Source organism: Monodelphis domestica, chromosome 7 (genome assembly GCF_027887165.1).
Source record: "Monodelphis domestica isolate mMonDom1 chromosome 7, mMonDom1.pri, whole genome shotgun sequence".
Lineage (NCBI taxonomy): Eukaryota > Metazoa > Chordata > Mammalia > Didelphimorphia > Didelphidae > Monodelphis > Monodelphis domestica.
In genome coordinates, this window is record NC_077233.1 from 213,934,385 (window position 1) to 213,956,516 (window position 22,132).

The 22,132-nt window shown below is 38.1% G+C and overlaps 1 protein-coding gene across 1 annotated transcript in view; it reads right to left on the minus strand.

The window, feature by feature from the left end:
• Window positions 1–22,132, minus strand: part of SDK1 (sidekick cell adhesion molecule 1) — a 1,320,044-nt gene that overhangs the window by 41,676 nt on the left and 1,256,236 nt on the right. The window contains 2 exon segments of the mRNA XM_007498416.3: window positions 11,918–12,043; window positions 16,619–16,780. Coding sequence (XP_007498478.2) covers window positions 11,918–12,043; window positions 16,619–16,780 — 288 coding nt within the window.

The following is a 22,132-nucleotide window of genomic DNA, read 5'->3' on the forward strand; positions in this document are numbered from 1 at the left end:
CTTTCTACATATGGATCTTTGGAAAAAGAGAAAAATATTTACATATACAGGTGCCTCTGACCCTGACAGCTTTATGGGAAGACCTGCAACACACCTAAATCATTATTATCCTATACTGCAAAACACCGGATATGTTCAAATGGATTTTCCTAACAGTAAATAATAATGAAATTTCTGGCATATATGTCTATACTTGCATGGGATTTATAGGCCACTAAAGCCTTACTGCACTATTTAAGTTCCTATATTCATATACTGAATGAGGTAATGTATGGGAATGTGCTTTGAAGAGGATAAAGCCCTGTACAAGTATAAGGCATTATTATTATTATTGCTATATATCCACTTATATCTAGGATCATTTTTCAGGGAGATTGTCATTACTGCAGTAAACTCAAAATGGCAATCTTTAGCCTGGGACTATCTATTCTAAAACATTTATATTCAACACTGGAAGAGACTTAGAGCATGTTTGAGCTGGAAGGGATCTTAAGAAAAAAACATCTCATTTTACTGATAATGGAGTTCAGTCCTCTACAGGTTAATGTTCAGCTGAAGGAACTGGAGAGGCCACTTAATTCTCTGGATTCCCTGCCTTTGCTCATAATGCCATCTATATCTGGAATGGGCTTGCCCTTGTAGCTCTTTCTACTGATGTCCTTCCCTTCTTTCACATCCCAACTTGGATGCTGTCTCCTACATGAAGCCTCCTGTGAATACAACCTGGCCACTTTGAAGGCAAGCTTTTTGTTTACAGATTTCTCTGAGTGCTTTCTCTGCATCTTCCCTTTGCAGTTGCATTATTAGCATAATTGTTTATGGATTTGTCTTCTTTCCATTAAGTAATAGGCACAATAAATATTTCTTTAATTGAATGGAAAAGAGAAGACTTACAGGAGGAGGAGGTGGGGGAAAGGTAACATCACTGCCTTCATATGTTGATTTTTAAGTTGGAAGAGACTTTAATGACCATCTAGTCCAACCCATGCTTGAAAAACAATCATTATAGCATTCTTAGCAAGTGATAGCTTCATTTTTGCTAAAACTCTCAGAAAGAGCTAACTTGTTTGTTTTTTAATCCTTACCGTCTGCCTTAGAATTAATATTGATCAATTTCAAGGCAGAAGAGTGATAAGGGATTGGCAATTGAGGCTAAATGTCTTGCCCAGGGATATACAGTCAGGAAGTATGTGAGGCCAGATTTGAACCTAGGTCTGCCTGACTCCAGATCTGGCATTCTCTCCACTGTGCTACCCAGCTTAATCATTTCTAATTCCTTCAACAGAGGCTTCATGGAGGAGGTGGCATCCAATTTGGTATTGGAAAGAAGGAAAGGAAATCTACAGAAAGAGATATAAGGGGCGAACTATTCAAACCACAGGTGATAGTATGAGCAAAGACATAGAATTAGGAGAGCAAGAGGGAATCCCTACTTCTCTCCACTGAGCCTCATGGAACTTCATACTGCATGGCCTCTAGGCATTTCACTCTCCCAATTGCTCTCTTTGATTTGATTTGATTTGATTTGATTTGATTTTTTTAAAATAATATTTTATTTGATCATTTCCAAGCATTATTCTTTAAAGACAAAGATCGTTTTCTTTTCCTCCCCCCCACCCCCCTATAGCCGATGCGTGATTCCACTGGGTATCACATGCGTTCTTGATTCTAACCCATTGCCATGTTGTTAGTATTTGCATCAGAGTGTTCTGTCATGTCTCCTCAACCGCTGTAGTCAGGCAGTTGCTTTTCCTCGGTGTTTCCACTCCCACAGTTTATCCTCTGCTTATGAATAGTGTTTTTTCTCCTAGATCCCTGCAGATTGTTCAGGGACATTACACCACCACCAATGGAGAAGTCCATTACATTCGATTATACCACAATGTGTTAGTCTCTGTGTACAATGTTCTCCTGGTTCTGCTCCTCTCGCTCTGCATTGATTTTATTTTTTTAAAACTCATACCTTCTGTCTTAGAATCAATTCTAAGGCAGAAGAGTGGTAAGGCTAGTTAAGTGACTCAAGGATCACATAGCTAGGAAGTGTCAGAGGACAGATCTGAACCCAGGTCCTTTAGGCCTGGCTGTCTTCCAACATACTACCTAGATATGTTTTGTTCAGGCATGTCTGATTTCTTGTGACCCCTTTTGGGGTTTTCTTGGCAAAAATATTGGAGTGGTTTGTCATTTCCTTTACCAGTTTCATTTTACAGGTGAGGAAACTGAGGTAAACAAGGTTAAGTGATTTGTCCAAGGTCACATGGCTAGTGTAATAGATGATATTGGAGGGTATATTTGATGGATACTAGATAACTAATAGATCAGGTAGTTATCTTCTTTTGCCTACCCTCCTCCCTTTTATACTTCCCTTTCTCCCTCTTCCAATCTCCCTTCCTCCCTTCTTCCCTTCAGTTTGCCCTTCCCCCTTCTTCTTCAGCCTCCTTCTAAGTCACTCAAGGTGAACTATGATGTTTCAGAGGAAATACTCCTTTCTCTTCTTTTATCTCAAATAAGGGTTTATTGAGGAAAACAGGAAAGATAATGAAGTCAAGAAGGTTAGGGTTTTCCCTATTATCTACAGTGAGTTGGAGGTTGGAGGATATTGAGAGAAATGGCAATTCAGTTACTATCATGAAACAGAGCCAGTCAGAGAGAGATATATGGACTATTGTCCTTCTTCTTCTGCCTTCAAACCAGTCAGGCCACCTCCAGCTTGATTATTCCAAGTCCCAAAGATAAACCCAGCTTCTTCCTTCAAAGTCACCACCATCAACCCCAGAAACCTTAGCCAAGTCCAGAAAAATAGTCACTGTTGGCTCTTGCCTTCAAATGTTTCCAGGTAACATTCCAAATAGAATCTTCCTTTGATTGATGGCTGATCAATCTCCAGCTTCCTGTCTTGCTGCATTTTCTTGTACTTTCTCTCTTTTCCACACTAGGAAGTATCCAGATTTGAACCCATGAATATGTCTTCCTGATTTCAAGCTCAGTACTCTATCCATTGCAATATCTAGTTGTATCCCAACTGTTTTCTTTTAAATGCTCTCCAGCTCATCAATATCATTCCTAAAACATGGTGTTGTAATAATTAAAAATTGAGTTGGCCAAATGTAATAGTTAAAAATTTGGTTTGACAAAAATAATAATGGTTAAAAAAGAATTGTTGTGGTCACCATTTATAAAAATTAAAGTTAAAATGTTGTTAGTATCTCTTAAAAATTTAATATAAATATAGTAAAAGGAGGGAAATGTAAGAGGGAAGTAGAAAATATATTCTAGCCTACCACCCTAGAGCTCCTATCCAAAGAAATTCAGCTGGCTCCCCAACAAAGTTTTGATCTTCACGTGGAGATAGCCTCTGGAAGCCTCTTCATTAAGGGTCTCACCAGCATGAGCCTCTTCCTTCAGCTTGAGTCCCAACACTGAATCTATGCACCAGCATGCATCTTTAGCCCTACTCACTAATGCCGAATGTATCTTTGTAAAGTGCCTCACAGAATTAATCACAGAAAAAGCCTCCTCTTCAGATGAATTTCTCCTAAAATGCATAAATGCCTCCTCAGGAGTCCTTGGGCTGGCCTTTTATAAGCAGTTTCTCCTTGTCACTTCCTGACTCTCTCCCACTTCATGGGAACCAATGACAGCCTCCCAATTTGCCTGGCCCTGCCCTGTGGGCAGTGCTTGTGGTCTTTGGGGGTATGAACTTTTCCTAGTAAAAGGCTCTTACTAACTAAGGAGGGATACTTCAAATTCTTGATTAATTTAAAATAAACAGTTTTAAATTCTCTTTCACAGTGCCCGGAACTGAACACATTATAGATAAATTCTGACCAGAATGGAACACAATATAATAGGTTTCCTTTGTGATCCTATGTTTTTAATTTTATGCATTTAAATGTTATTATGAGAAGCAGTTCATAGTCTTTACCAGACTGCAAACAGTGTCAAATTAAAAAAAAAAGGTCAAGAACCCCTGTTCTAGACACTTTTTCGGAGTAAAGCAAGATTATTATCTCCTTATTTCTGGAAGTCACACTTCTCAAGGTAGCCCAAGATCACATTAAGTTTTTTGGTTGTCATATTATACATCTGACTTATACTGATCTTGCATTCCACTAAAAACCCTAGATCTTTTTTTATATAAACTGCCATCTGATAATGCCTCTTAGCTCTTATTGGACAGACCCATCCCATCCAAAAGGCCATGTCTCTTTTTATTCTGAGACTACCAAAAGCAAGAAACAAAAAGCTCCCAACACCACTTTGACTAAAAAGTGATGCTATAATACCCAATTAATTTCCTGAAAGTTAAAGGGGAAAATAACATTAAAGGTGATTTGAGGTAAAAAGTAGGTAAACTTTCTCAAGTTAGTTCTGTGCATGCCCTTTGTATTCATGTTTGTGTAATGTTTTTTCTAGTATAGAAAAAAATATGAATATTTCACCCCTAGCCCCAAAGGACATATTTTATTTTAAGCATACTGTCATAGCTCCAAGATTTGTGTGAGTTTTTCATAAAAACATTTTAAAATATTGATACAGGCCCTCAACAGAGAACGATTTATTTGGCAATCCATTTACATTGAGAAATGCTTGGGAAGAAAAGTTACAAGAGGGAATTTTCTCCTGAATTAAGGGAAAGGAAAGTCTTACATTTTATTTTTCTTAATTCTGCCTCAAAAAGAATTAACATATGTAGGTTTGTAAATAAAAGTTTTCCTTCACCAGGCGATTTATCCCAATGAATATTTACATCAAAATGTTATGTAGAAAAGCCAGAGAAGAGAAGAGTGTCTTGGCAGCTCTGAACCGGCCTCTCAAAGTCTTGACTGTGGATTGTTTTTCTCACTTATATTAGTCTGTGAAATATGGCAATAAATCAATAATGGAGAAAACTATCTCCACAAATTAGTAAAAAAGATAACATTACAGAACCATTAGCAATAGTGAGATTGTACAACTTATTTTCCAGGCACTGTGCTGATCCCTGATCCTTTGATTTTTGTCTTAATTAACACTTGAGAAGGTGGCAGGGACTCTTTTTTTAAAAATGAGTAATAATCTTTATAAGTGGAATCTACACAATCTGCAATTATCCAGATGTAGATTATCCTCCTCATGTGCTAGGACTTTCAAACTTCTCTTAGTCAACCAGCAAGCTCTTAAATCACCTTGTCTCACCTTCAGTTCCTGTATATTTAGAGAAGGAAAACCCATTTTAATAAAACTATAAGCCAAAGGAAGGAAAGAATCTGCTACTATAAAAAGAGCCATGATTAACTACAAATCCAAATAAAAGGAACTTTGTGGGTCTTTGCTACTCCTCCATTATAGTTGGTTGCTGATCATCCAACCCAATCCAAGCTGACATCTGACAAAGGATAAAAGCTGTCACTTTACCATTCTTAAAAGAAGTAATTCTGGAATGAAATTGTGAGCTTAGACAATCAGTTTGGGGCTGGTGAAATGTTGTAACCTGAGACGGCATCCCTTGACTTCCTCAGGCCTGCAGAATGGGGGTGAGGAAGGTGTTCTAAGAATTATAAACTTGATGTATTAAGATTCTCTTTATAGCACAGGTTTAGTAGGGGATTTGGGCCACTTAACTCGAATGCCTCACTTTGCCCATTTGCAAATGAACTGAATATAAAAAGTTATTTGAAGGCCTTGAATGCCAACCACTATGGAGGAGAGAAATTACATTACAACCTGGGTGGGCCCTGGGGGCAATGGTATAGACACGGATTAAACAGGACTGGTAGAACTACTCTTTCTTGCCTGGCTCCCCCATGGGATGTCTTAGGAGCACCCGAAGTTCAGTGGAGTTGCTAGAAAAGATGTCATTGGCAAGTGAAATCACTGTGAAATCAAAGCCTACAATCTATTCATCACACAAGCATGTCCCAGGCAGTCTTAGGTCAATGATCAGTGGGAATCAGAACATCTGACTCTGAACCTAAGTCACACAGATGCTTTCCTGGGTCTGGACTAGATCATCCTCAGAGTCTCGTTTCAGCACAAGGATCTCAGAGAAGAAATAACAATGAGAAAGAAAAATTCATACATATTTTTCTTCTCTCCTTTTCTTCACTAGAAAATACAAAATGGCTTAATGATCAAGTTCCTCAGGATCTCCAATCTTTACTTTTCTTTCTAGTGTAAATAATTTCTGATATCGCAGCCTATCCTCATACCTTGCTAACATAAGAAATTGGCTTCTATCTTTCATCTTAAATATGTCCCTCCAGGGAATTAAATGCATGTGTAAGCAGAAGCAATGCGCCAATAAGCCTGGAAACAATAAAGGCTCGTTTCCAAATTCAGTTTGAGTCCAGTTCAGGTACCTTCGTGGGCCTTGTGCTCAATTTATCCCTCTGCACTGCAGGCATTAGAGCAGACATGGCACCAACACAAAAGTTTGATTTCATGGACAATTAAACAGGGTCTCCATGCTGAATGAAACTGTCATTCACTACCAGAGACTTCAGGTTCTGCTAACACAGAAGAATCAACAAATGGCTGTCAGCTTGGAGCTCTGAGAAGATGGAAACCTGTCAATGGCTTATTTCTTAAACACTGACATTTTTCTTTGGGTAACAGGGCAGACCCCATTATCAACTTAACTAGAATGCATAGGTAGATTGACAAGGGTCAAATTTTGGGCTAACTACATCTGATAAAAAATGATTGATTGATTTCGTCTTCTAATTCCAGCAAGGAAGAAAAGTTAGCAGAATGCCAGAAAAGGTGGGGAGTAGGGTAGGAAAACCTTTGGGATTTTATAAAAACCAATTCAAGACCTTACTGTAATGTGGTACAGTTGACAAGCTGTCAAGCAATGTGGTTAAGAGGGAAAAAAAAGAAAAACCAATGGTATGAGTTAGAAGTATAGCTATAGCCTTCCTTCTGAATCTGCTGACTTGGGAAGCTTTTAGGGGCCTGCTAATATTTCAAAAGATGTGGAATTTCTTCTTCGTTCTGTTGAGAACTCGAGGCCAATCCCAAGAAGAGTGAGTAAGTGAATTGGAAGGGAGGTGGGAAGTGTCTATGGGGGAACAGACACTTCAAACCTAGGCAGGAGAAAATGTCTCCTTGCACTGGGGTACCCACCCAGGCATCTATTCTCATCAGATCCAATTTCTGGGCTAAATGTATTATTTGGAGGGGGGAGGGGGGAAGAAAAACAATATCGTGTCTGCCTGCATTGTATACGTCCTAAATATGTATTTCATGGCTGCTTTGGAGGGGAAAATATATTTATAGCTCCTTTAGTGCCATTCCAGTCTATTGTGTAAATATGTAAATTAGGCTGTGTGATCTACACAGTAAAATGCCTTGGAATAATTTGTGTAAATAAATCATCTGCATATGCGCAGTGCACAATTTTCAAACTTGAAAATTTCCATTGCCTTTCAGGGAGCTTTTCAGAAACTGTTTCAAAAGAAAACTTACACATGCCTAGAAAATGAATACATTGAAGAGGTTGGATCAGATGGAGGGTTTCTCTGCACCACACACCCACTGACTGCCATTTTCAAGGAATAATAGGGAAATTTTTATCCCAGGCAGACACTAATTTTATCAAATATTGTTCCATTCTGTGGGCCTGTGTTATAGCAGCAACCCATTCCTCTGGGTTGCGTTTATGGAGCATTAGAGCAAGACTAAGGAAGAGAGGGAGGATACTCTACTGTTGAGCTCTGAAATCCATTTCCATCCTTTTCTGTGCTAAGAGCAGTGTGGATAAGCTGCTTTGTTTCCTGGTGCCAGAGGTGTATGTTGGGATTGATGGGAAGACATCAGGTTAGGCAGGCGGCACAGGGCCAGTGGCGCAGCTGAGAAGGATTAGATCTATTTAGCATTAAGGAAAACACTGAAATGGTGCCACACATTAAAACAAATGAAAAAGCTTGGGAAAGTGGCAAGGGTGGGGCCAGGCTACATGCCCTAAGACACTACCCTGCCTGGAGAGAGTCTTGCCAGAGAGCTTCAGAGGAGAAAATGAGATGATACAGCGTTTAATGTTTTGTGTAATGAGGCCTGTAATAGATGACAGCTGAGATCCAGAACCCTAAGGTAATGGCAAGGTGTTTAAATATTGACAACCCATAAAAGCTTTTCATTTGACTATTAGATACTGCTGCTCTTAGTCACAGAAGGACGGGGGAGGAGGCTTCTTCGTGGCTTTCAATGGGAAGACTTAAAGTCTTGCTTAGGTTCAGTTAACGCAAAAGAAAAAATTATTGGCAACCCGCATTCTGATGTTCAGTAACAAAATGGGATGTGAAAGCAAAATCTTTGGCTTTCATTTAGAAAGGCAAAATCTTCTGGGTCAGCTCCTTGCCATGTTCAATATCCCTATGGGCCAGTTTTTCATTCCTCTGTGGTCCCCCGTTGAGTTCAGACCCCCCCACCCCCACTGACTTCAGAGGAGCCTCCACCTCTGGATAAACTTCCCCGGTGTGGAAGTCACTGAAAAACTGGCTCCAGCACCCCAATTAGTCCTTCTCATTCACTTCTCCTTTCGGACTCCCTGAAGCTACACAAAGGTCAACATAGGAACTCCTGCTTCCTTCACTACAGCCATATGGATGGGTATAAGATAACTTGAGGAGAAATTAAATGGCTCCCCAGGAAAGGCAGAGAATCAATACTTTATCATTTCTTGGGAAGTCCGCGTAATGTGTTAACATTCTGAATCTGTGCACATCTATCTGGTTGGTGGTGCATTTACATTCCTGGAAGGGTGAACTCTGATGTGAAGACACTCATTTTAAAGCCACACTGGGGCTCTCCACTGGGCAGAGTTAAGAGTCTTTTCACAGGATTGTAAATTCGGTTTTTAAGGAGAGAGGCATGAAGGATATCATTCATGTATGTGGATGTCACAGTACCCTTATAAGGAATAACTGAATACAACTATTCTGTCATTTTAGAGTACCTTAGGACCACGGAGCCTAAAATACTTTGTATCCGTACTCAAAAAGGATGACAGAATAAGAAAGGAATACTCTTCTTTTGGCCTTAAAAGTCCACTTTCTTCCTCTATACTATCCTACCAATAATATGAATAAGCTACTAGGTTTTCCTAGGTACCAGAGATACAGGATGAGATGAATGGGAATGGCACAAGACCACAGGAATAGCAGGGAGGAAAAAAAAAGATCAGCTTAGGCTAAAGGAAGCAATGGTCATAGTGAATTTTCACAAATGACTTTTGTAAAAAAACCCATCTCTTCTATTTCTAGTGGGGTGGAACTTGGGATTCTCCACCTTTTATACTGTTCAATGCAATCAACATTTATTAGGTGCTGTGCTAGGCATGGGGGATTAAAAGATAAAAAGTGATAAAGTCTTTGCTCTTAAACTGATATTTTTTGGCAGATGTTGGGGGGGAGTGGATAAGAGGTGTGTATGTGTGTGTGTGTGTGTGTGTGTGTGTGTGTGTGTGAGAGAGAGAGACAGACACAGAGAGAGACAGACACAGAGTCAGAGATAGAGACAGAGAAAGAATGAATACAAGAGAGTGATAGTAGCAAGGGAGAGATCCAGATAGAGTGCTCTAGGAAAATTTGAGAAAATACTTTTAGTTGCCTGAGATGAACTTTGAAGGAAAACAAGGTCTTAGGAAGGAAGGACTTGGGGATGGAGGTAGGGAGCTAGCCTATGAAATGAACAGGGCCAGAAAAGAAGGAAGTAATCCAGTTTTGGAATAGAAAGCATGAGCAAAGGAGTAATATAAAATAAGCTGGAAAGGTAATTTGGAAACAGTCTGTGGGAAGGCCTTAAATATTGGACTAAGCAGTTTATATTTTGTCCTCCAAACAATAGAGAGCTTCTGAAGGATTTTGAGCAGTATTGTGACATGGTAAGACCCATTTTGGCATCTATGTGAAAAGCAGATCATTGAATAGAGAGACTAGAAGAAGGGAGGGAGGTAACTTAAGGAGACTTTCCAGGAGAGTGGTGATGAAGGGCTGACCAAGGGTGATGGTTGTATAAATGGAGATGAGAAGGGGAGAGATATAAGAAATGCTTTATGGGAGTAGAAGTGATGGGCCTTGACAACTGAATATTTATGAAGATTTTCCTAAATCTACAAAAAATCACTTTCCCTCTCTGCCCACCTAACTCCAAACCTCTCCTTTAATCTCCACAATTCCCTACTCTCACCTATACGTCTTTTTCATAAGGTGGCATCAATCCTTACAAATTGGACTTCACTTAAATACTCTGTACACAGGGCTGACCATATTAGGTCCCAGTGTTCCCAGGTACAATAAAAGAAGTAAGTGATCACAGTAAATCACTTTACCTGGTCAATCTTAACCTTTCTAAACTCTGACAAGCTTTAATGGCAATCCATTTCCAGACCATGTCCAGACCATGATCTAAGGCAGATACTATCGGGCTCCACTAATCCAACTAATTGTATTTGTCTCAAAGACCCTTGGCTACAGGATTTTCTCCATTCCTTTTTATTCTATCTTGTGTATCTGGATCTATACCATAAATTTCTTGGGCATAATTTTATCTAGTGTTCACAAGAGATCAATTCTGGGTTGGGGTGGGGGAAGTAAGTTCCATGTTGTCAAACACAGACACACGCATAACTTTATTTAGGGTCTTTCTTTTTACACTTTCTGCTTTATGAATCAGTGCCAAAATTATTCTAGCCACTACAGCTAAATCAAAGCAGAATGATAGCTCATATCTATATATCACTTTATCATTTACAGAAGGCTTTTTGTCCCATAAACCATTGAGGTACATTATAAACAAATGTCTTTACACCCATTTTATAGATGAGAAAACTGATTAACAGAGATGATAACTGATTTGCCCAAGGTTACATAGCTGGCATCAGAAATGTGAACACAGGTCTTCCAAGTTTTTAAACATATCATAGTAATAAATTAGTGTCATTAAAGATTTCTTTTATGAAATTACCATCAAAGTACCATGTATGATCATACTAAAAAAAACTTACTAAAACTCTAACTTACTCTAAACATAAGCAAACCAGTGGAAAGAATACCAGAGTACCAGACTACCACTGAAATTTACTAGCAGTATGATTTTGGGAAAATGACAACCTCTCTGAACCTCAGTTTTTTCATCAGTAAAATGAGGGGGTTAGACCAGATGGCCAGAGACTCTTCCACTTCTGCAGTTATCATCTGCAGATAGGACTCCTTTTTTATGAACCTCTTGCCATGGCCTTTGACCTAAAATAAAACACTTAGCCACTGAACCCCTTTGGTCTTGGATTTCTGCAGTTTGTCTTTACAGTGTATTCTTCTCTAAAATGTACAAATTAAGTTATTAAGCTGGGGTACTGGAAGGATATAAAATTTTTGGAGGAAGAAGTATATCTTAGAACTTATTTTCCACTGAGTAAAGATGAAGCAAATGATTTACCAATTTCTACTAATAACACATAAAGTAATCATAAATTGAGTGCATGCATCTTTCAATCAGAGTTTCAAACATTTAGAGCACTGAAAATAGGGCCCTGAAAACAGTCTTTGATCTGAATGATTAGTCTAAAATGTCTTTAAGTCTCCCTGAGTTCTCATGTGCCATATTCTAAAACTGACAATAATCATCTTTCTGAGCATGGGAAATGCAGATAAAACTTCATAAAGCTAATGCATGTAAGGTTACTAGCACAATAGTGACTACAAAGATTGAAAGAAGGAGAAAAGGTTTGGAGAGCATGAGAGATGAGCCACCCATTTCAATCAAGTTCCCCCTCTTTGCTTCAGTGTCTTTGGGAAAAGGTTTAAAATAACAGAAGTTATTTTTAGAAGTTCTCCTTCCTACTTGGCAGAGGCAAGTACTTCTTTGCCATTTCCAGTTCTGTGAAGTGGCCCAAAGATGATTGCCCAGGTTGGGCTGCTTCTCTGACTTTCCCTACCTGAAGGCCTTGCCTCTATGATGTAGCCGGTTGTGGGCCTGTCTCCAGGATTTCCCTCCATCCATTGGAGAGTTAGTTCAGAAGCTGATTTTGTAACCAAAACATCTCGAGGAGAACCAGGAGATCCTGAGGAGAAAAAAACAGAACTCATTTTTGGCAACTGTGGGGAATTACTCACAACTCATTCTTCTTTACTATAGGAATTATGCAAGTTTCTATTTATCGGTTCTTTCTTAGGTGTTACACATACACAAGTCATTCTTCAAACAATAATTCTATTTTTCAAACAGAACTGAACTATCTCCATAGGTACCTTTTTATGGTTCAGTTCTTCTTGGTTCTGCTCATTTCACTCTTCATAATTCCATGTTATTGTTGTTGTTGCTGTCTTTAATGAACCTGCTCATCATTTTTTATAGCACAGCAGTATTCCATCACAATCATGTGCCACAACTTATTTGGCCATTCTCCAATTGAAGGGCGTTAGGAAAGGAAGAGATTATAGGAGTTTTTTTGTATACATATGGGAAGTTAGAGACGAGGGAGTTAAGGATTGTTAAAGGGGAGTTGGGTATCACATTTCTCAGAAATCAGAACACAGAATTAAAACGTTCTTCCTGTTTAACCCAAAAAACATTTATTAAGCACCTACAATGGGTCCTGCTCTGTGCTAAGTGCTTTCAAAAAGGTTTTAACCTACTTTACAATTCAATTTTCTCTTTCAAATTTTTGTTCACAATCTTTAGCTTAATCAAAACTGATTCCTGTCTTTGAGTATGATGGACAAGAGCAAAAGTTTCCCTTTGGTGATGGGACTGCCATGCCACAGTCCTATTCAGGTCAGCATATTCTATTGTCCTAGAGCAGTGATCAGAGGAAACAGAGGCATTTGAAGTAGCCTGGCATATTCTCTGCAGAAAGAACTTCAGTTTGGAGATATATGCCTTGCTATGTTATGATACCCTAGGTATAATAATAAATGTGTACTCAACTAGCTGTTGTTGCTTGTTGGTAATGGAGCCCCCACTTCCTTTTGTGTAGTCTAGACCTGTAGTTTCATAAATACAGGGTATCCATGGTATGAAAGCTGGTATAAAAACTCTTTTCACCAATGCATATCAGTATCTTATCTCTAACAAAGTTATTGAGGCAGGATGGCATGGTGGATAGAAGGCCAAATCTTATCTCTGTTACATGCTAGCTGTGTGACAATGATGAGGGAGTCATATAAGCTCTCAATGCCCTGGGCAAGCCTCTACTGCATTAAAAAGCATATATTGTTTCCTTGACTTGTTCTTTGGTTCACTCATTCTTTAAGTTATTTGGTCTCCGATTAATTTTTATTGTGTTTATATTATTAATTATAATTTTATTGCATCATGATATGAAAAAGGATGCATTTAATATTTTGGCTTTTTTGCTTTTAACTATAAAGATTTTTGTATCTTAATATATGGCCAGTTTTTGTAAAGGTACTATGTAAGGTAGTCAGGGAAAAAGAAAAGAATCTATCTGTCCTCCAATATTTATGGCAGTTCTCCTTGTGGTGGGAAAGAACTAGAAATTGAGGGGATGCCCTTCAATTGGAGAATGGCCAAATAAGTTGTGGCACATGATTGTGATGGAATACTGCTGTGCTATAAAAAATGATGAGCAGGTTCATTAAAGACAGCAACAACAACAATAACATGGAATTATGAAGAGTGAAATGAGCAGAACCAAGAAGAACTGAACCATAAAAAGGTACCTATGGAGATAGTTCAGTTCTGTTTGAAAAATAGAATTATTGTTTGAAGAATGACTTGTGTATGTGTAACACCTAAGAAAGAACCGATAAATAGAAACAAGCATATATCTCTTTGTCAAATGATGCCATCTCTAATGTGGGGATGGGAGGAGAAAGAAGGAAGAGGGAGGGAGGGATATACCTGGGAATTTAATGTTAACAATTAAATAAAAACAGAAAAGAATAATACAAAAAAGCATGTATTAAAATAATCTTAATCTTTGCTCAAAGACAAAAGGCAGGAATGTATGTTTATAGGGGAATCCTAGAGGAAAAAAGTTATGATAGAAGTGAGGGAGGAGGTCATGGAAGATGGAGTGAAAAGTGATTATCTTAGAAAATAGTATTTAGTCACAAGTGCTTTATTTGCAACCCTAAGAAGTTGGTAGTTCAAATATCATCACTGCCATTTTACATGTGAAGTTCAGGGAAGTTAAGAAACTTGACTAACATCACAAAGCTATTCAGTATTAGAACTATGAGATGAAGCCAGGTTTTCTCACTCCAATTCTCTACTGTACTTTCTGAACAAAAGTGAGGAAGGAAAGAATGGTTTTGGGGGGTCCTGATGAATGGGGACTGAAGAAGAGTCAGATTCATACATTTATCATTAACTCCATCAATTAATACAAATTCATGATTTGACCAAGAGCCATTTGGGCTAAAACCACATTGGTATTTCCATAATGCGACATTTTGCTTGCACTATGGAAGTAATCTGCTTTATATTATAGAACAGAGGTATGACATGGCTTTAGCATTTGGATATAATGAATATAATTATATTAGACTCCAAAAAAATGCCAAACACTGGCATAACAAAGTGAAACTATAGAGGTTAGCACTATCTCTCAAGCAGACCCTTAGAAAGCGGTTTGTTTGTTTTTTTTTGGTAGTATTTTTATAAACCACCAAAAATTTGGAGAAAGATTGTGAATCTTCAAAAAGAGACTAGGAGCTGTTGTATGACTTACACAGAGCTTGTAAATCATATACAAAATCCAGCTAGTGCAGAAACTTTGATTTTTAATGCTACAACTCATAGTCTTGTTAGGTTATTGGACCATATTATTGTTACTAGATTTCCCCATGCCATTTACCTTCCTTTTTTTTTTTAAACCCTTACCTTCTGTCTTAGAATTAATACTGTATATTGGTTCCAAGGCAGAAGAGCATTAAGGGCAAGGAAATGGGGGTTAAGTGACTTGCCCAGGGTCACACAGGTGGGAAGTGCATTTACCTTCTTATGTGACATATTTATTTTTAAAATTAAAATGAATTGAAATTATTTTTCTTTTGAGAATTATGTGAGTAAACTTGAATGAATGAATCTGATAAAAATGCACATATGGGTGTGTGCTTGAGCTAGCTCATATTGGCTTAGGAGAGCTGGTTGTTAAATTTTCAGTAGGAGCATTTATATCTCAGATATCAGTAAATGCTACAATTCAAGGCTTGACTTATTTGATTGTCTACATTTAAGAAAGTGATGAAAAAATATTAAGGATGAAGATTAAACTTAAAAGCGTTTATTGTTCATAAAATTTTTTCACACAGCTTGTTATAAACATTCTTTAGCACCTCTCTGACTAGACATATCCTAGGATGGCATAGAGTTCATAATTAATGGACTAAAAGATTAAATATAATTAGTAGTTGCTAAAGAAATAAGAACATAAATCATGGCATTTGGAGTCAGAGAGCCTGGGACTAAATTCTGGCTCTGTACTTTATTGTGTCACTTTGGGCAAATAACCTACATGTCTATGCCTCAGTTTCCTCATCTGTTAAATGATAAAGTTCTACTAAAGGACCTCTAAGGTCCTTCCAGCCCTATTTTTTATTCTTATTTCTATAATTTTGTTTCAGTTTCTCTTTTTTCTGAAACAAGAATTATAATAATTTCATTAAAAACTAGTAAGGAGAAATTAGATAAAGGTTTATAAAATGCCCTAAAATCTTTAGTGAAAAACCATGTAAATTATTAATTTTTATTCTTTATAGGCAATTAAAAAGATACAGTCTAAATCAGAAAAAGCTAGAAAATTTTAGGCACAAATAACAGTGGAAAATGGCCCAAGTTAATGCCAAAGTTAAAGTTATTTTACTTATTTATTTATTTTTGTTTTCTTGCTCCTGTTATTTCAAACATTGATTTTTAAAACCTGCTGTAAATTCAGTAAGTTCATGCCAACACATAGAAATATTAAATATATCCATATTTAGAAGAATATATTTTGAAGTGGCAGTGTGAAAAGAGTCCTAGCTATGAAGCACAGGGATCTGGATTTGAATCCTGCCTTTTAGCAGTTATGACTTTAGGTAACCTGCCAGTGTCTCAGTGACCTCATTTCTAAAATGGTGATAATAGTAGTCATGTCACAGGGGCTTTGCAAAACTTCAATTGCTAACTAAATGAGACTTTAAAAAATTATCATTACTATAGAAGTTATTCTTTGGAAACATTCATATTGTTGAAATGTCCTTGAGAAATTAGACAGACTCAACTTCCCATGGTCTGTTCTTTTCCTCTGGGTAGTGTACTGTATCCACAGAAAAATGAACCATAGGAGGAAAATCCATGAGGATAGTTCAGATCTGTGTTTGAATATGTTACAATGTACTTTGTTATTGGGCAGGTAGATGGCACAGTGGATAGAGTGTTGGGGTTAGACTCAAGAAGACTCATCTTTGTGAATTCAAGCATTCAAACATTCAGACATTTATTAGTGTGACCCTGGACTTAACCCCATTTGCCTCAGTTTCCTCTTCTGTCAAATAAGTTGGAGAAAGAAGTAGCAAACCACTCCAGTATCTTTGCCAAGGAAACCAAAGGAAGCATTAGGCATGACAGAAAAAATGCCTGAAGAACACCACTTTGATATCTAAGTTGATGACTTAAGAGTTCTACCTACCCTCAGCTGGACCAGCTGTGATGTTAGCCTGTAGTCCAGGTCCGTAGGTGATGGTGCGAGCCTGCACTCGGAAGAAGTAGGTGACTCCTTTTGTGAGGTCCCTCACTTTCAGCCAGCGCTGCCAATTTCCCTTAATGTCCACAGTCACCACTTTGCTTACCCCTAGAACATTGGTCCAAATGTAAAAGTAGAGTACAGAAGGGTCTCAACAACAACAAAAAAAACCAACTGAGTGTAGTTTATTGTGTTGAGATAACGAGTAAAATTATCTCACAGTTTGCTAAGAAAGTATTTCTTACAATTAGCAGGAGTTTAAGTAGTGATAATAGCCAATTTTCAGCACAGATAAGTGTAATTAGAGTTTAAGCTTGATAAGTGGGTACTGACAAGGAGAAAAACCTTACAACACAACTGGGAAATTATCAGGAGACTGCATGCAACCTCACTAATTACATTGGGAAGGAGGAGGGAGATAACAAAATGAATCTGTGAGGGTTCTGTGAGACTCCACTCTGTGTGTCCTCTGTCCTGTGGCCAGGCTTCTTGCTGGAGCATTCTGGGAAAGGTGCCCTTCCTTTGTAAGTCTAATAGAGTGAGGACTGCATTTCAACATATCTTATCACCTAAATAGGTAACACTTCCATTCTTCTGATTCAATCAAAAGTTAGCAACTGAAGGGAAAAGGATGAAATGACATCTGAAGGAGAAATATAGACCTTGGCAAAAATGAAAATACAGTGGCAGAAATTATCACTGTAAACTATGGAACAGAATTAAGTGTAAAGAATGTTCATCTTGGGTCCCATCCAAGTGGGTTTGGTTATTGAAGTATGAAATAACCTCCTTAGAAGGTTTTCCCTACAATGGAGTGCCCATTACAGAACAGAGGTGGCTATCTTCTAGCCCCAGTGACTTTTCAAAGTTTGAAATAACTATTACAGAAAAAAAAAACCCACCATTACAAACTGTATTGATTCTATGGCTAAAAGTAGTATCATGTCCTTAGAAAGACCTAAACTTTTACAACTTAGTAACAGATGAGGTTATTCTCACCAAGAGATTCACAACTGCAATGAGTGTAGAATGAATACAAATGAGTAAGTAAATGTTTTTCAATCTATTAGAGTTGAACAGTTTTGTTGGGGTGGGGAAAAGAACCCTTGATCCTTATACATCCTTAATAACTTGGTGAATTATTGTTCCTATCTTGTTCAAGTTTCCCATTACCACAACCAGGAAGGCAGGGTCATTCAAAAAGTAGAAACAGACAGCAATAGCCATCAATAGTCCAGATGAAGACATTAGTCTTTCTAACACTTTAGGAAATTAGGCAGTATGTAAGAGTAATGAGAACCCAGGTCTTTAGGATGATGTTTAATAAACAACTGATTTTTTATACTACTCTTGTGAAACTGATTTTATTGAGAAATAAACCAAACAACTGATTACATTGCCCACGAAGGAAGGAGACATCTTTCCCCAGAAAAGCAATTCAGTTCTATGTACCTTTTCTGCTTTCCATGAATGTCTTTTTTTGTGTTTCTCCTTATCTCAGAGAAAATCTTAATCATCAGATTGTACAGTTAGTTGCTTGAGGTTTCAAACACAGTATAAGTATCAAAGGCCTGGGTTATAATGTAGTCTCACATAGTCACTGAGAGCCAAGTCTTGGAAGGCGCCCTTTGAACTCTTCCATTAGTTTCTTAGTTATGCCTTGGTCGTGGAATCCTGGCAGTCTAAAGCCACAGAACAGTGATATTGGCTACTACTGGCTTAGATTCAACATTGAATTATAGGGAGATTCTAATATATGTATTAGTTTTTACATTCTATGTATAAATAGCTAGGTCAGTCCTGAAAAATCTGAAGAACCATTTTGAAATCTTTTAGTAATGGTATTCTTAATCCAAAATTGAAACTGAAAAATTTAGCCCTTCATCAATGACATAAAGAATTCTGATTCCTACCTTGAGGAAGATAAGGATAGGTAAACAGGGAAAATCACCCAAGTAGCCGGATTCTATAACTCCATTGATCTATTGCTAAAAAGTCTCATCTGGCTCTTTCTATCAGAGAAAACTCTGTATTCAATTTGACCAGTACTTATTAAGCACCTCCTTTCCTTCTTTGTGCATTGTTGGGTTTATTCTACTTTTAAGACAGGGATAACTTTGCACATGTATTACCAATTTTCATCTTTCAAACCCTGTTGATATTGAACTTTGGAGATGAAAGGGACCTTAGAGCCACCCGATCCAACTCCTTCCTTCTGTAGATGAAGAATGGAGGCTCAGAGTGGTTAAGTAATTTGCTCAAGTAAGAGTGTGACCTTTTTGTGCCTCATCTGTTAAAAAGAAAGGGTTGGATTATGAAGTTCTTTTCATGGTCTTGGAGACCATTTAGCCCAACTTTTACAATTTATAGATCTGGTGAGGCCCAAAGAGTGGAATGACTTGCTTGGGTCAGAGTATTTTATCCAGAATGATAACCCAGGTTTCTTAGTTCTTGTTTCAGCAGTATTCCATTTTGCCACACTGCCTCCTAATCCTTAGAAAATGGTTGAATTGAGAATCAGAAGGCTTAGTTTCACTTTTGGCTATGCCATTTACTCTCTGCGTGACTTTGAGAAAATTACTTAGCCAGTCTGAAGTCTTAGGTTTTTATCATCAGAATGGAAGAGTTTGACCAGATAACTTCTAAGGTCTCCTCCATGACTAAATCTATGATCATATGATCCCATTTCCTTTAGTTTTGAATGACTTTAAATGGGTCTCCAATTGGTTTTATATGTGATTATTCACTTACAAAATAATTTGGAAATATGTTTTGCATGATAATACACGTATAACCCAGATCAAATCACTTGCCAGCTCCCAGATGGGGGAGGTTAAGGGAGGGAAGGAGACAAGTTCAGTCATATAACTTTGGGAAACTTATGTGGAAATTTGTTAACACATATAATTGGAAAAAATTAGAATAAAACGAATTTTAATAAATAGGTCTCCAAGATTGAAGAGGGCACACTGCAAATGAGCACATTTGCATTACATACGCATTGCTCAGCAACACTATTGTAGGCTTGGCCATATTTGCCTACTGCTGTTTCTGTCATCAATTACTGGATTGGAGTCTTCTGAATGTAAAGTTATTTTGGATGGCAATTCCTTTTCTTTTTAAATTCCTTCTCCTCCTCCTCCTCCTCCTCCTCCAAGAAATAACATACCCCATGCGTAGTTTCTCTGAGTTCTATCCCACTATGTGGTAATGCTAGTTAGGCCTTCCCTATCTCTGAGTGTCAGAATTTTATTTATTTAGTCAATTTTTAAACTGTGCCCTGTACTACAAAGCCTCAGGGTGCAATCACATAAAAATACTATCGTTTAAAACATTTTAAGAAACATAAAAATAGCTGCGCCATAAAGTCTGACTGCCAACAACACTGCTAAACTCTATGGATAACTCAAGTGCTCCTTAAGTTGTCCATGTGAGGAACACAGGTTATGCCTATCCAGTGACTTAAAGAGCTGGAGAGTTGGGGCCGGGAGGGAAGGCTGTCTTCCAGGTGGGGTGTCACAAGGCCTTATTCACCAGATAATTGCCCAGTTCTCTACTTCACTCTGCCTAATCACTCTGCAGACACAGCCCTAGTGGGAACCTTCTGGAGGCAGAGTTCCAAGGCCTTCTTGGCTCAGCCCTCCTAGAAGATATAATAGCAACTGATACCTTCTAATTCTTTTAAGGGGAAGGGTATAGAGAAACTTACTTCTGCCTCACTTTCCTACAGTCAGAGGAGACATAATACCCAATTGCTCACAATTTATTCTGAATAAACAGCTATTTATCCTGAATGGAGGGACACCTCTTTGGTTCAAAACGGTTTCCTTCTGTGGCATAGTTGAAAGAACACTGGCTCTGGAGTCAAAGAACCTGGGTGCAGATTGCTTCTGATGTTTGCTTACCTATGTGACCTTGGGCAAATCAGTTAATCTCTAGGATGCTCAGTTTCTTCATCAAATGACTAGACTAGACTAGCAGGCCTTAGAAGTTCCTTTCCGTTCAAAATCTCTGAGCCTCGGACAAGGAATGGACAAGGACACAACCAGTGACCTTCAGAGTTATTGGAGTTCAGAATAAAGGTCAGATCTGTCACCCAACCTTTAGGGAAGGAGCTGAGGAGAAGCTTTGCCTCTCCTCATAGCAAAGAACATGGTGAGGAATGTGTGACTTCACTGATCAATGGTGATAGGCAGAATTTCAAGACCTAGAATTTCTGGAGTTTTTCTCTTAACTTTGTTAACCAGAAAAGCAGTAGCTTCTCAGTTCTGTGGCATTTAAAGCTCTTCACAACCCACCCCTTCCTAACTTTGAAGTCCTTTTATCCTTTATCACTATCTATGTATTGAAAAATCCAGCTACATTGAACCATTAGCAGTTCTTCACATGCAACATCTTCCTCCTCTGTGTTTTTGCATTGGATCTCCCTCATAACCCCTCCATTCTTCCACTTAATTTCTCTGTATTCTTTTAAGACTCAGTTGAAATTCTATTTTCCTTAGAAACTCTTTTCCAGCCCCCCCCCCCAAGATGCTAATGGCTTCCCTTACTTAAATCTCCTTGGCATTTTTCTACTATATGCATATTGTCCATCTCATTAGAATATATGCTCCTTAAGGTTAAAGGTAAGGACTATTTTCTGCCTTTCTTTGTATTCTCAGGACTTGATTTATAGTTACTAGAATGTAGCTTGAATGTCCTACATGCTAATTGACTTGATATGGGTCTTTCTCTTCTTTTTTTGTGCTTACATTTTAAATTGCATTATATCCATGAATTTGTTTTATCTTTTCTATTAGACTAGAAGATTCCTGAGGGAAGGGATATTTATATAGGAGATATATATGGGATATTTATATATATGCCATATTTATCTTTATATCTTTCACAGAATCTTATACATAGTTGTTTTTCATTAAATGTTTATTGAATTGAATATTACCCAGGGTTTTCTTATAGTCTTCTCATTAGCCAGAACTACTAACTTACTCCCCTAAGAAAACAGGGTCAGGGGAGAAGGAGAGGCACATGGCAAAAGCAAACTTTGACTGACATTGGATAGTATAGAGAAGCTATTGAAATCAGGTAGCCTATATGTAGCTCTGGGGCCATATGTATAATCAGAGAATCAAGGAAGGAGGCTTACAGATGATTTCTGCCCCTGACAGAGTCAAAGCCAGAAATCCTAGGACAGCATTGACAAAGATGCAGAGCTGGCACTTGGGGAGCTACTCTGTTCCTCCTCTTTCCAGCACCTGAGGATATCTTTTGCATGTTCCACCCCTCTATCCAGCCTCCCAAAGCAAGCCTACTCTCCCTCAGTAATCAGGGGGCTCACAGACAGATTGAATTTGCCCTCTGGGCACTAGAACTCCAAAAAGGTTCACCAATGAGGGATTTCCTAATAAAGTTTTCACTCTCTTAGACATGTCTTCTAGACTTAATGGTTATTTAAATAGC